The 15,047-nt window shown below is 57.2% G+C and overlaps 1 protein-coding gene across 3 annotated transcripts in view; it reads left to right on the forward strand.

Annotated features, from left to right (window-relative positions):
* The first annotated feature begins 312 nt into the window (after positions 1-312).
* Positions 313-15,047, forward strand: part of LOC122392149 (phosphatidate phosphatase LPIN1-like) — a 31,745-nt gene continuing 17,010 nt past the window's right edge. The window contains exons 1-8 of one of the 3 annotated variants that reach the window (XM_043386718.1): positions 313-564; positions 6,930-7,094; positions 7,438-7,544; positions 7,759-8,717; positions 8,934-9,367; positions 9,766-10,732; positions 11,311-11,458; positions 12,544-12,692. In XM_043386718.1, coding sequence (XP_043242653.1) covers positions 7,022-7,094; positions 7,438-7,544; positions 7,759-8,717; positions 8,934-9,367; positions 9,766-10,732; positions 11,311-11,458; positions 12,544-12,692 — 2,837 coding nt within the window. In that variant the 5' untranslated portion in view covers positions 313-564; positions 6,930-7,021. Of the gene's footprint in view, positions 565-6,195; positions 6,349-6,929; positions 7,095-7,437; positions 7,545-7,758; positions 8,718-8,933; positions 9,368-9,765; positions 10,733-11,310; positions 11,459-12,543; positions 12,693-15,047 lie in introns of those variants that run through there. The other 2 variants (XM_043386716.1, XM_043386717.1) reach the window with 2 other exon arrangements.

Here is a 15,047-nt window from a genome sequence, read left to right on the forward strand (position 1 = left end):
CAGACACAGATGGCCAACTATTACGAAATCGGCAACCTCATCGCATGCCTAAAGCGCTAGGATGTAATACTCAAGGCCAGACGCCGATGCCATGGCCTCGACCAAAACATCGATCCGCCGCCGAGGGCAGGGCAGCCGGACTCGCACGCCACCCAAGGTCGGGGGAAGGGGCGCGTCGGCGCCACGCGCTCCCATTGGCCGCTCCCGTGGTGCGACGCAGTACCTGGCCACGCGATTGGTGGCTCCGGAGGCTCGCACGCTCGTACTATACATCCTGCGCCGGGAGCCCCTTCAAGGATGAATGGCTGGGAAACCGGCCCGGCTCGCGGCTCGGGTCAGTCCTGAGCGCCGTCCCGGTGGAGTAGGTGCACCGCCCACCTCTACCCCGCCGCCCCACCCCCCGGGGTCCGACCGCGCGCCGCCCCCTGCCGCCTGCCGGGTCCGACTGCTGCCCTGCTGCAGTGGAGAGCGGGCAGCCGTGGCGTCAGGTGCGCGGAGAGACTGATCCCGCCCGAGGCAGCCGACGCCGACCCACCGCGAGAGAAAGAGAGAGTTGACCGGCTGGTAAGTGGGTCGTGCATCGCCTGGGAGGCAGGGGCGGCAGTTGCAGGGGTGCAGGGGGACTGCAATACGGTGTTAAGCCCATTGTCGTTCGTACAGCGTGTCAGCGTGGTCCATGTTTGTGTGTTCATTGTTCTGTTTTCTCGTCGGTCCACCATGGTTGTGTTCAATGTTTGGTTGTTTGTTCGCCGCCAGAAAGAATGTTCCGGGAGGAAATTATCGTCCTTAAATTCTAATGACTATTGCGTTCACAGCTGGTTGTAATCACACTCACCGACACCGTGAGTTGTGGCGTGTACGTTTATCTATAATAGCGCTGTCAACTGATGGATGGGGATGGCCCGGCGCCCAGACATATCATTGCTGACGGTATTTGTCCTAAACTGCTCCCATCTCTTTTTAATGGTCTGCTTATGTTTACGTACTTCGTTCAGCCGCTCTTCCGTCACCATTACGTAACGTTCGTTACCATTTCCCATTGCCTGAAGAATGAGGAACAAGGCAGCGGGCGGGCGACTAGTTACCCAACTCCGCGGCCCTCTGGGACGATCGAGCTTCGACCCACAGCCTGCGGGCCTTTCGCTCTCGCCGACGCCCTCCGACACAGCTCGCTCTTTCTGCCCGTCACCGCGGTCCGGCCCCCATCTGGCGGTCTGTCGCAACGGCCTGGGGTCCGGCGCCGAAAGCGTCGAGTCAGCGCGGCTACACACGCTTTTTACTGCCGTTCGGTCGTGTTTTTTACTGCTGTTTTCAGTGCAGCACATGGCGGAGTAGATGCCTTACACCTGAGTAAACACGCAGCGGTGTTTACCAGTGCGATATTTGTGAGCGTCTGTCCTGGGAGACGGTGCGGGGGTGCCCCACCGAACACCGCCCGACCCCGGCAACTGACGGCGATACGGCGTATCTGTTAGCATTCAATCATGTTTCAGTAATCTTGGTTAGCGTTGCCGGAACGCTCAGGCTGCTACAGATATGAGCTCGATGGTTTGGCGCCTGTCACTCTGACCAGACTGACTGTGCAGCACGCCGCAGTGTGACGTTTACGAATGCAGAGCGGAGCGACGCAATACGGGTCCATGGTCTCGTTTCATAAAGCGAGTCCGTAACTTACGCCGGTTTTTTGTCTTGTATTGTAAGTGCATGTGATTGTGAAGCGATGACGATAGTTTGAATCGTTGAATTTATTTATCTTGCAAGCAAGAACAGAAGGGAGAAGGGGAAATAATTTTATCGCTTCACATGCGCTTGTATAAGCCCAAAAACTGGCGTAAGTTACGGATTCGCTTTATGAAACGAGGCCCATGACGGGCGGCCGCGGCCGGTCGCAGGGGCCGCAGCGGCTCTGCGTGCTGTTGCTATGCGGATTGAGCTGCCGTCGCGGTATGCACTGCCGGTCGCGCACGCGCCGCCGCCGGGCGTCCGCCTGCGGACATTTAGGACGACCTCTGCGGACTGTCACGCATGTCGGGAAAGTGCGTGGGCGGATGGTACGGCCGGTCTCCTGGGGACCATCCGCCGACCACCAGCCCGGCCATAACCGGCCCCTCCCGCATTTTACAAGCCGGCGTCGGCCGCCGACTGGGGAGTGGGGACGGGGCGGCACAGTGGGGTAGAGGGCGGGAGGACGGAGAGAGGGTAGGAGAGGTAGAGAGTAGCTAATTTAGCTGGACAATGAGAAGCTCACTGCCAGATGTTCCGCATGAGAGGCCTCTTTGAGATGAACACCAGGAAGGTGCTGGGGTGCCTGAGGGCCGGTGCCTCCCATCCCCGACCACTGACGCTCCGATGTTATCGTGCGCCCGACTCCGTTACCTGGCTGGGCGGCGGCCCGGGTCCAGCCGGCCGGCCGGCCGACCCGGCCAAACAAAGACCGCCGGCGTCCCTCGGCCACGCTGGGCGGGCCGCGCCGGGCGGTGTGTGTCGCTCGGATTGAGCGGCCGGGCCGGTCGGCCCCTCTCCCTGCCACCACGTCAAATCCCTCCTCCCTCCCGTCCAAATGGCCGGAGAGGGTCGCCTTGTGCTACAGGCCAGCAGAGGCCCCGGTCTGTCGGCTACACCTCAACGTGCCGCGCTGACAAAGGGACAGGAAAATGCCCGGAAAGAAAAGTCTAAAATGCATGGGTTAAGCGGACAGTCGATAGAGCTCGCGAATACTGGCTTTAGCCGCACATAATCCAAACTCATTTATCCTTGTTTTTAGGCAAGAGAATGACCACTGGCCAGCTGTAGAATTATTATGCATGTTTACATGCGTAGATGCTATGCAAATTTATAAGTGTTCGGAAATTGTTTGTAGCGTTTTTCCCCTTATTAGCTGGTGCCTGGTGGTCCGTTTCATTTATGCGTATAAAGATAATAGCATGCATTTAAAGCTACATGCTAAAAATGGTGTCTTGGGAAGGATAAGTACGAAAACTGCCTATAGGTCATTTGGAAACGTCTTTCCATTTATATATGTTGCCATTTCAAAGCCAATTTTCATGTTCCGTCTTCCTCGAAAGACTATACACCGGTGTGTAAAATTATTGCACCGTGAGATCTGCATATAATTTTAAACGGCCTCGGCGTTGCACAATTTTCCCTAAGCGAATGGACTGCTGCAGGACAAAGCACCCGACCGGTCGACCTTCAGCCCAGGTGGGCCCGGAGCCGTCCGTTGCACAAAACCTTGCAAGTCCGTCTCACTGTTTAGCGACCTTGCCATGCGTGGGGGCGAGCTTCATATGTGAAGATAAGACGGGGATGGCGAGATAAGTTCAAAACGACTTTTTTTTGTCTGTATCTCAGCAGAGACGTGCACATTCGTCCCCATATGATGATCTATCGTTTAGCAGTCATCGGGGGAGGTAAAAAAAAAAATGAGATCGCCGCACGGTAATAAATGCCGCGTGAAACGGTCCACATATGATCTACATTCGATCCACATATGTGACCAAGAAATTCGTGATATAGGTATGAAGGAAGGGTCCAAGGCCCTAAGTACAGAAGGGACGTTTACCCAAGCCGAAGTCCACTGCGGACGTATGGGCTTATTCGCCACATTGTTAAATGAACGAAGCAGCTTGTAACTAATCGTGGTATTACCTGGCTATAACTAATGCGATGCAAGCTCCCTCATGCATGAGCATTTAGTGCGGCCTCATCGAACCTTCCAATATCGGTATAGCACTCGGTAGGGACGCTAGCCTGAGGCGTTGAAGGGCAGCTGGTCTTGCAGAGCTCCCCCAGTCCCCACTAGCTGTAGCAAGGTCGGCGGCATTAGACTCCCCAGCAGACGGGTCCGGGGTGGTAAGCGGGCAGGCCCTCCCCCGGACACTTCCCGAGGTCCCAAGGGTAGCGGTGGGCACTTGTGAGCCATCAGCACGGATACCTAAAAGACGACAGACTAATTTTTGTGTTAGGTATTTTATTTTTACACAATGACTTTTAACTGAAGGAGATCAACGAGCAAAGAAGCCTATAAATTGCTGTTTTATCTTAGCATCAAGCGCTTGACGGTATATGCAGCGTTTTCGGTATGGTGCGTTTTTCGATATTCGTTCATTGGGAATCGCGATGCGCACCTAATTCACGTGCGGACCTGCCCTCATTTCCCAGTAACAGTATTCATTTTTTATCACTCGCCGAAATGTTGTCATTTTGCACCTAAGAAGACCTGTGCAGTGACGTGTAGCAGCCAGGTGAAGAGCTTGAATCAGCGCCAGTAGACCAAAGTCCACTTACGACTTCCACAGATAATTATTGACGCATCTTGGCCGGCAACGTGAGTTCAGAGTGATGAACTGTGAATCAGCTCACCTCCACGTGTCACGCGCTGATTAGTTTTATGCCCAGTGCACACTGCAATTGTGCCGCGTGGCGTGCAATGCGCAATGTGCATGAACTCAGCTGAGAACATCAGCCGCTCGTTGAGGGCTTTAAACCTGAGCGCTTCGCGGTCGGTTTCGCAGCTAGCATGTGTGGGGTAATGCACCCGGCTGTTGTAGGTCCCCTCTAAAGTCCCGCTCAGTTGCGCTCGTTGGCAGGCACTGGGAACTGAAACGCGGAACTGATAAATTTGTGGGCGATCTGCCTCGCACGCGGTGCCTACCGCATGGTGTGAACACGTGCCGATCAGCACCGCAACTCTCGGGAAGTCTTGGGCAAGCCTATCATATTGTGCGGGCAATGAGCCTATCATGTTATATCTACCGTATCTACCTATCCAGCGCACCTCTGGGTCGCTAAGTTGCATGACGAAAGTCTGCATATGATTGGCACGTAACGTTATGCTGTTGCACTGGTCGACAATGCTACCAGGCTTCAGCACTACGAAGAGTTCCCGTTATTGTCAATTAAATCTTAAGTTTCGTAAAAAGTGTGCTGGGAATCCGTCTACTTTAAAAAGGCTTTTCTGTGAATGCAGTATAAGACCTTATCGAATATTACCTGTCTGGGGCTGCTTTTTGCCTACGCCTTACGCGGAACTGTAGGTAACGACCTTATCTGATGTCATTGAACAGCCACCGATCCGTGTCACCGGGTGACGAACCAATGATGACGTCATACCCGATGCCGTTTCTCGAATGCGATCCCACTTGACCCGCGGACCCGGCGTATGAAATAGCGTCATTTTCTAGAATAAATGTGACGATCCCAGATAACCTTTCAGCATACCCTTGTCACCTTAACGCTGCGGCCCGACCCCAGTTTGCCCCTTACGGCTTCCGTTTCCCAGCCGAAGATGCGAGAGTTCTATTTTTAGCGCATTTGGGATCCACTTTCAGAGGCTCGCAATTCTGAGAAAACTTGACCATTCTGAGAAATGATACGTCACATACCTAACCGGTTACACCCGCCCCGGCCTGTTATTTGCGCTGGTCACCCCGCTGGTGACTCAGTGTTCGCCTGCGGCCACAGTGGGACACAAACATCCCGGCAGGAACGGCTGGGTCCCACACCGCGGCTGTCCCGTCGCCGCGGTCGGCACCGGATGACGCTCCGCAGGTGCGCCCCACCGCCGCCGTGACGCCACTGGGTGGTGACGTCACCATCGTCACACCATCGGACCACGCGGGCCGTCCGGCCGCGTGAAGCCGAGGCGCGTGGAGGCGGGCGCCGGGCGGCTGGCCATGACGCCACATCACGCCACCGCCGCCGGCGACCCGTTCGTCCGGTCCGGCCGGCCTGCCAGCACCCGACCCTTGCAGACGACCCCGTTTGGGAAACCAGAGCCGCAGCCCGCAGCGTCCCCTGCACATCGGTGTCGAGGTCACGGGCCGGTTAGCTAGGCGGGAGGTGGACGGTAGATGTCACGCTACGTCTGCGCGACCGCGCCGGCACGCACACCGATCTTATTTCCCGATATCGTGCGATGTCTTATTCCTAATTCCACGATTTTGATCACTAATGGGAGAGACGGTTTAGTTTCCTTTCGGGCTGGCTTAGCTGGCTGGATATATGAACCGATAAGTTGCAGCTCCATTCCAGAACTTTATTTTATCAGCATTCTGATAACTAAAAGGAAAAAAGCTGCCTTTTTAGATAAGATTTGGGTTCATTTTCTTATTATGATTAGGAAAAGCACTGGCTTAGATTTTAAAATACCTAATTCGTCATTTCATTTCGTCATCTGAGAGAGCACCGATTACCGAATCGAATGCTCGCCGGCCGTTCTGCACCAAAGTTTGAGAACCACTGGTAACGATCACTCGCTGATCAGCTGACTGGGCTATGACGTCACAGCTGGGCGACGGTGCAGCGCGTGCGGCAGCGCGCGGCAGCAGACGCCGTGTTTCTGTTGAGGTGGGTGGTGCGGTCGCTGTGTCTCTGAGAGTGGCGGTATCGTGGTAGATATTGGACCGAAATTGTTTATATTTCCACTGTCCTGAGACTTCTATCCTGCACCCTTTGCGTGGACCAGGCAGTGGATTCGTGAACCTCTGAAACAAAACTGCCCACACTTTCCAAGCCATCGTGAAACCCTTTGTTCTCCTTTTCCTTTTCGACCTCGACAGTGGACTGTTCTCAGGTGGTTTTGAGGCTCAAAGAAGCGAGATTTGGCGCTGGAAGCGAGGTTGTGTGTCTCTTTGACCCCTGAAATTGTTAAAAAATCACGATTTCATGAGCTGCTTTTTGTGAACTTTCTTTTGATAATCAGGTGCTTTGTAAATGTGTACCTACCTATGTTGTGAGACCATAATGCTGTGTCTGTTGTCCATGCATGATCATTGTTTGTGTTGTGAGAGAAGGATAGGTGTGCTGTATTGTCCAGGGCCCATATTTGTTGATTATTTAGCTGAGTCACAGAGTTGAAGCTGTCAAAGTAAGTAGGTTCCCCTTTTGCATGTTTGTATAGTGTGTGATGCAATTTTTCTCATTTACAGGTCTATTTGAGAAGTTGTGAATCTCTTGCACTCTGGTGCACTGGTCACAAGCTCAATAACTAAAGGAGATTTTCTCTCCTACAAGCCTAACCATGAATTACATTGGAAAGTTCCTTTCCAACTTCAAGGAATTCTACAATGAAATCAACACAGCAACCCTAACAGGTAAATGAAATGTTACACATTTGAGTGATTACCTCTTTTCAGCCATAGCAGGTGGCAGCCACCCCAATCAAACATGAGATGTAATGCTTGATATTAGTGTGCTAATTGCCTAACATTTCTTTCTGTTTTGTCCATCATTGCTGTCCATTAGTAAATTTAGCAGGATGATTCATGAGTCATCAAATTATGTCACAGCTATGTCATATTGCATTATGCATTGCATAGTAGGTACTGTGAGTAACATTTTTTGCTTCTCATTTGTATCAATAGGTACCTGGTACATGCCAATATGTATGACAATTTTCACTTGTGACTGATCTCTTTGGTCATTGTGTTGTTTCAGGGGCCATTGATGTGGTGGTTGCACAGCAGGAAGATGGCTCCTTCATTTCATCTCCATTCCATGTCCGGTTTGGCAAGATTGGTGTCCTTAAGAGCAAGGAGAAAATTGTAAGTTACTATCGTGAGCTGTTGAGTTATGGCATTGAGATAATTTACAGCTCTTCATTCAGCAAAAGTGTAATCCCATACGGATACGTTTATCTTTTTTTTCAATGTGAAAGGCCTCATTGAAGAGCTCAGCCCTCTGGTGTAATGTGCTTCATGCATGCGATAGTTCCCTGGTTCCCTGGTTCCACATACACACCCCTTTTTCCACCCCCAGGTGGACATCGAGATCAACGGCCGGCCGGTGGACATCCACATGAAGCTGGGCGAGTCGGGCGAGGCGTTTTTCGTGGCGCCGGTGGCCGAGGGCGAGGAGCTGGGCTCTGCCGAGCTAGCCACCTCGCCACTGCCGCGGCCGCTGCCGGCGCGCGCCCTGTTCACCGCCGACGAGAGCTCTCCGCGCCCGGTGGACGGCCGCCAGCTGGACAGCAGCGAGCCGTTCAGCCTGCAGGGCGCCGCCGCCGAGCTGGCCGCCGGCGCCGCCGTGGTCGGCACGCCGGTCAACACCCACCTGAGCGTGGCGCAGCTGGACTGCGAGCTGCCGGCGCCGCCGGCCGACCCCCACCAGCCGCCCACGCCCGGCGCGCGCGCCCACATGACCGTCACCGACCTCAGCTGCGACGTGGTGCCGGCGCCCGGCAGCGCCGCCGCCGACGCGCACGCGCACATGACTGTGACGGACGTGACGACGGTGCCCGACACGCCGGGCGCGGCGGCGCAGTCGACCGTCACCACGGACATGAGCTGTCAGGTGCAGCCGCGGCCCGGCGACTCGCCCGTCACCTTCAAGGCGCGCAAGGTAGAGAAGCTGGTCAAGCTGGACGGCTCCACCATGTTCGTGCCCATCAAGAACACGGAGAAGGTATGTGCCAGCACGCAGACGGAGCGGCTGCCCTGCGCCAGCGGGCCAGCCGCGCCGCTCGAGTCGCGGGCCAGCGCCGACGACCGGGAGCCCGTCAAAAAGCGCAAGTCGAAGAAGCGCAAGACGGCCAAGCACCGCCGCTCGCTGTCGGAGACGAAGGTGGAGTCGGCGCAGGACGACGAGATCTTCCAGATGGAAGACGTGAAGCAGGAGGTTCGGGCGTCGCGCGCCTCGCTCGACGACTGGACGTCGCGGCTCAACTGTCCGCAGGACTGTCACCCGTTCAGTGACACCGACATCAGCCCCCGCGGCAGGTGGGTAACCAGAGAGTGGCCCGTGCCGCGCCGTGAGGAACGAGCGCGTGCTGCTAGACGATCGGCTAAACAATTACTTATCAAATTCATTGTGCTACTATACACTTCTTTTCATCTACCAGTTTTTGCTCTTTTCAATTTACGGTTTCGCTAGCGTCATTGTCTGAATGCGTGCCTTATCGCCATCTCAGTAACACCTTCCCTGTCTGTCCGCAGCCCCCACTCGTCGCGGGCGGCGACACCGATCAAGTCGGACACGGAGTTCGAGATCGAGCGCGAGCGTCTGGTGAGTGACGAGGGCAGTCAAACGGACACCACTGTCTGGCAGTGGGGCGAGCTGCCGTCACCCTCGCGCTCCTCCGCGCCGCCGCCGCCCGGTGAGCCGGCAGAGGCAGCCGGCAGCGGTGCCGCGTCCACCCGCGCCACCGAGGCCGGCACCGCGTCCACAGTCGCCGCCACCACCACCACCGCCAGCGAGGAGCGCTCCATGCTCTCCGGCATGTTCAGCTTCATGCGGAAGACGAAGAAGGCGCGCCACGACCCGGTGGCCGAGGGCATCTACCTGGACGACCTGAACCTGGAGTCGTTGGACCCGGAGGTGGCGGCGCTCTACTTCCCGCGCTCCCAGGCGTTGGCCAGCGGCGACAAAGGTAGGTGTGGCTTCGATCTCTAAAGTTTCTGTCGCTGCTGTTCAATGTGTTGACCTGTTTGCCCCTTGGCTAACTCGTAGATGTGTATAGTGCCCACTCTGCCCAGTTGGCATGTCAGCTATCTTACCGAATGTCGACTCGGCCGTTAGCCCGTATGTCGGAGCTGTCCGGGCGCGCGTAACCCCCCGACAGACATTGATAAATGCTCTGTTGATCGACTGTCTTGGCTAACGCGGGCCTACGGGACATCCGTCCGACTCGTCCTAATGATCGGCCCGTCCGACGTGATGATTGTCTCGTTTGGCCCGATGATTGTCTGGCTTAATCTGCTGATGGTTTCGCGGTTCACCTCTCATTTCGTTCCCCGGTTGACCCGCACTCCTCTTCCCCTCTTACAGAAGCGGCGGTGGACAGCGGCGCCGACCACTGCCTGGACGAGGACGAGGGTAATGGCTCCTCGATCCCACACTCCCCCTCGCCGTCCAGCCCGCACAGCTGCGACCACCGGCCGCTCGACCTGGAGCTCGGCGACGTCGCCATGTCGCTCTGCGGCGGCCTGGAGGGAAACTTCGACGGCAGCGTACCCGAGAGCCTGTTCCTGCAGTGTCTGGTGACGTACGATGAGTTGTGTGACGAGCCGCGCCTCCTCGAGCGGCCCGAGCTGGTGGTGCGCATCAACGGGCGCTACTACAACTGGGCGACGGCGGCGCCGCTGCTCTGCTCCACGGTGATGTTCCGCCGGCCGCTGCCGCCGCGCACCCTCGAGCGGCTCGCCGAGCAGACCATGCCCAAGAAGAAGCCGGCCAAGAAGGGCTCGGGCCGCAGCTACTCGTGGTGGTCGTGGCGCCGCTCGGGCGAGCCGCCGCCGGCCGACAACCAGCCGGACACAGCGCAGGAGGCGGTCCAGGTGGAGACGGCCGCCGTCACCGGCGCGGCGCCCCCGCCGGTCACCGGCGATCACCCGGTCATCACCGAGGTCACCGAGTCGGCGGACACGGAGTCGGTGACCGAGGGACAGGTCACCGAGCCGGTGACGCCGACGGAGACGAGGGTCACTGAGCCAATGCCTGAACTGGTCAGCCGGCAGGACACTGAGACTGAGGGACAGATCACTGAGCCCTCGGGGCAGGTCGCTGAGCCCTCAGAGGACGGTGCTCCGCCGCTGGTGGAGCCGCTCTCCGGCGAGCCGCTGGTGGAGGCTGCCGAGGAGGCGCTCAGTGGAGAGGTGGCACCCGGCCCGCTGCGCGAGGACGAGAGCCGCGCGGGCCTGGAGCCAGCCGACCTGACCGCGCTGACGGCAGAGTGTGAGACACAGACGGGCACTCCGCCCGGCACTCCGGGACGCCTCTGGCAGTCGAGACCGAGGTGAGTGCCGACCGGGTGCCCCTACCCTGGGGGATAGATCAGCTGCAGTAGACGGGGTTATGTTGACGGGGACTCGACCCGGGACATGCTTAGTAGCGTGGTGAAACAAAGTTGTCTCTGGCACCGAACGGGTTTGTGTTGGCCGCCCGCCCTGCAGTGTGGCGACAGTGGCCTGTTTTCATTATTGCTAATAGTCATGTCCCATGCTCGGTTCTCGTCGTATTTTCGGTATATACGGGTCAATGTCCCACTACGCGTCAGCGTATAACGGCGTTTTCTGCATTATTTATGCGTCGGTGGCTGGAATCACTCGGCGTGGCAGGGCCTGGACTGTGTCTGTGTTTTGTGGACCTTTGTTCGTCGTTAGGAAACGGCCACTGGTCTGTCATACAACTGGTATAACGGGACCCGATCAACTTCTTGCCCTGGCCTGGTATGACGCAGTTTCTTTGTGTGTGCTGTATTGTGTCAGTTGGACTCATTGGTACCCCATTGTGTATCGGTAATGGTACCTACATGACTGGCCTAATCGTGGCTGACCTGACCTGACCTGACCTGACCTGACGCGCCCCGGTCAGCTCGGACACGGGGGAGCGCCAGCGCCACTCAGAGTCGGATGACACGGCGGAGGAGGAGTTCGGCCCCGGACCCGACTCTGTTCCCGGCTCCGGTGCCGACGGCGAGCGCCTCTTTAAGAAGACGCTGCGCCTCTCCTCCGAGATGATCGTAAGTCAGAGACCGGGGTATAGACTGGGCCGGGCTGGGAGGCAGGGCTGCAGCTGCTGCTTTGTTGGGCAGTAAATCAGAGCCCAGGCCTTAGACAGCCATTCGACTCGCAGTGAGCTGCAGTCCGGATTCTGGACTTTAACTGCCGTTCGACTGACAGTAAGCCAAACGAGGAACTTCAGTAGCCGTTGGGTTGTAGGAATACTTCAGTAGCCGTAGGGCTCACAGACCGGTCGTCCGCAGCCGGGCGGGGCGGAAGGCCGCAGTAGCCCGGTAATTTTCCACTGGTTCTGGACCAGTTTAGTCCAGTCGGGTGGACTGGGACGGACCGTTCAGCCGCCGGGTGGCCCGCACCGTAACTGTGCCGATCTGTGTGCCGGATTTGCCACCCGGGGTGGCTGGTGCGCTCCGATAAACATTGTGTCTCCATCCGGCGGCTGCCCACGAGCCGGCACCGTGGCCCGGTCACGTGTTTAAACGAGAGATGACTTGCAGCAGGGGCATGTATGGACCGAGTGATTGCTAACAGATTTGGCCCACTGAGGGTACCCGAAAAACCATCCCTAAAAACCGCCAACAGCCGCGGGCCTTTTTGTGCCGCTGTTCTTTCTACAGACGTGACTGGCAATTGGGCTGATGACGCCCCACTCTGGCACTCTCGGCGATAATGTTGTTGCGTAGGAGGTGTCGGAGCCTGTCCGGTCGTGTAGGTAATTCGGTTTGAGTGGACGCAGGTGTATCGGCCGCCCACACCTCCCGGATGTAGACCGGCCGGTTTTCAAGGCCACGGACACGGTGTGCAGTGTGCACGAATAGCTTGTTTAAACTATGACTAGGATTTTTAGTGTCTCTGAGTCACGAAACCTTTCTATCCGCTTTTCGGCGATAGTAAACGTTTATCCTTCGAGCTGCTAAGCCTGAGCTGATGTAGTCGCCCTAACGTCTGATATACTTGGAAATAAGCGTTGTGTATCCAGCGAATTTTCTACTCGGAACCTCAATGAATACACTGTAACAGACACTGTGTAATCCTGACCCTTTTTTCCCGACGTTGTGCTAACACTGTCTTCCTTCTTTGCCTTCAGGCGAAGCTTGGCCTGCACGAGGGTCAGAACGAGGCTCTGTTCAGCGTGACTACCGCCTACCAGGGCACCTCGCGCTGCAAGTGTAACATCTTCCTCTGGCGGTACGACGACAAAATCGTCGTCTCCGACATTGACGGCACCATCACAAAGTAAGTTCCGGGCACGACACTGACCTCGTCCGAGCACGGAATGGACCGCTCTTCCTTCCTATTCTCTCGTTCCCGTTGGGATCAAGCCTCTGAGCTAGAGGCTTACCTTGGCCTGATTCAGGGTTCAAGGGCTAAGAAAGGCTAAGGGATCAATTCAACACCGCCGATTTTGTGCGCCCAGACCTCGATTTTTAACAGGGGAATTGACCTCTGAACTTGAAATACTGCGCCACAAAGAAGCCAGGCTACTTTTGGTATCACACTTATCGTTTTCCTTCTCTTTGTCGGCATGGCTGGCTACGCGTCGGCCCACGCGTGCGTTGACTTTTCGCCGAGCTGTGTGCTATCGCGGTAGGTACTCGCTGGACTGGGAATCGCGCAGCTGAGAATGCGGCGTAGGTAGATGATACCTGGGCAGGATCGCGATGATCGGAGGGGGAGGGGGCTGACGAACCGTCAAGGCCGCTGTGTCGCTCGTGCCGAACCGGCCGCGTCGCGGACAGAACGGCCTTGTCGCCGGTCACACCAGTTTGTTGAGCGGTGCTTTGTGCTCCCGCTCAGTCAGTGATCCGCTACAGTTCATTGTTCCCTGTGAACTGTAGGGTTTCGGCTGCAGTACTGGTGCATGGCGCAGATTTAGAGCGAAGCTGACGATCTGTCCCTGACCTGTAATCGACTTTGACACTGACTGGGGCCGCAGTCACGTGGTACTGCCATTGGCACTGACAGTGACCACCGTAGGAATCACGTGCCGACGGCGTTTGATGGCTTCAGGGTGGGGTGGCGAGGAAAGGTAGTCACGTGTCGCGTGCCAAGGAACCGTGAGGTGCAAGCGTGTAAGATAGGAGCGTCTCAGGGACTGTGCTAATCCAACAGCTCTGCTATCTATTGAACGTAGGGATTAAGATTGGCCGTGGCGAAGCCTGTAACCTCGCCGATTATGGCCCTGGGGTGGGGCGGACCGTGGCCTTCCTTTTAGGGAAGCCGTTGCTCGCTATCACTCACGCCATAACCTAAAGTGTACAGACATCGCCCGTTCCCTACATTCGACGAAACAGCTGCTGATGTCGCCGATATGTCGAGGAAAATGGCCCTTGTCGGTGACTGAGGTTGGTGCCAGTTGGACCCGGCCGGCCCGCTGGCAACTCTACCCTCCCTGCCGGGGGGCGGGTCCGGGCCGGGTCGGTATGGAGCCGGGCATGACCCAGCGCCGCGGCCCGCCCTATTTCAGGCCGGCCGTTGACCCTCGGCGGTGGGCGGCAGCGACTACCTGGTGTCAGTGTGTCGTGTCCCCTGGTTATCACTGGCACGGGGTGGACGCGTGGACCCTGTCCGCCAGTCGCCTTCCATTAGTCGGCCCGGTAACCTAGTGACGATACGCGATACAAGTCAGTCTGTTAGGGTGGTGGCGTGTTTTGATATTAGCTAGGATAGTGGCCGTCCTGAGGATTAGTAGAATGTAGATATCTGTGACTGGGAGCGGAATGCCTGTGTGAATAGATCCGGCGTGGTTGGCTGGCGTCGCCTCTCCCACGTGATGCCACGTGCTAGAGCTGGCTTCCGGGCGCCGCCGCCGCCTGGCGTCGATGGGGGGGGGGGGGGGCATCGGTAGCGTCGGCTGTCGGCAAAACTTGGAGCTCGGCCCACCAAACTCCGGCACAAGTTCCAACAATTCAAACATCCATTTTCCAGCGATCGGTAGACCGACCCAGACTGTCAACGACGGTGCTAGCATCGTTCGGGTATCATAATAAAGGGCGTGGTATATGATTTATTTATTTTACGCAGTCGTCCCGGCTGAAATTGACTCAGAACTCTGCCGCTTGGCTGTGACTGCGGTCTGAGTGTTACATCATACGCTAAGTCATGTTTCGCCGTCACGTCAGACGCAATTTACGGGAGTGAAAAGCACGGCGGCCCGTGCCGTGGTCGGTAAATTATCGACTCTATTTGGATGCAGATTACTGCAGGCGCTGATGGCCCTATTCCGCCCGCGTTGGACGGGGTGCTATATTAGCGGTGTGCGGGTCGATCTGGGTCATTTGGCCGTATTTGGCCCGGCAGCCAGCTGCGCCACAGGCCGCAGGCTGCAGGCCGCAGGCCACAGGCCACAGGCTGCGCCACAGGCCGCGGCGTGCCGGCGACGCAATGCTCCCCTTATCTGGTGCTCTGCTGTCAGCGACACGCGCGGGGCGGTGCCCGCGGCGGCGGCCGACATTGTCAAGGTCACCGGTGGCCGGCGGCATCTCCCCACCTGGCCGAGTGCCAGCGTCGCAGCGCGGCCGACCCCGCCCACCAACCCCGCTCCTCCCCCCCCCCCCCGGCCGGGGAAAGAGTGGGGCGGCACGCGGCGGC

This window comes from Amphibalanus amphitrite, unplaced genomic scaffold (assembly GCF_019059575.1).
Source record: "Amphibalanus amphitrite isolate SeventyFive unplaced genomic scaffold, NRLGWU_Aamphi_draft 000471F_arrow, whole genome shotgun sequence".
Taxonomy (NCBI): Eukaryota; Metazoa; Arthropoda; class Thecostraca; order Balanomorpha; family Balanidae; genus Amphibalanus; species Amphibalanus amphitrite.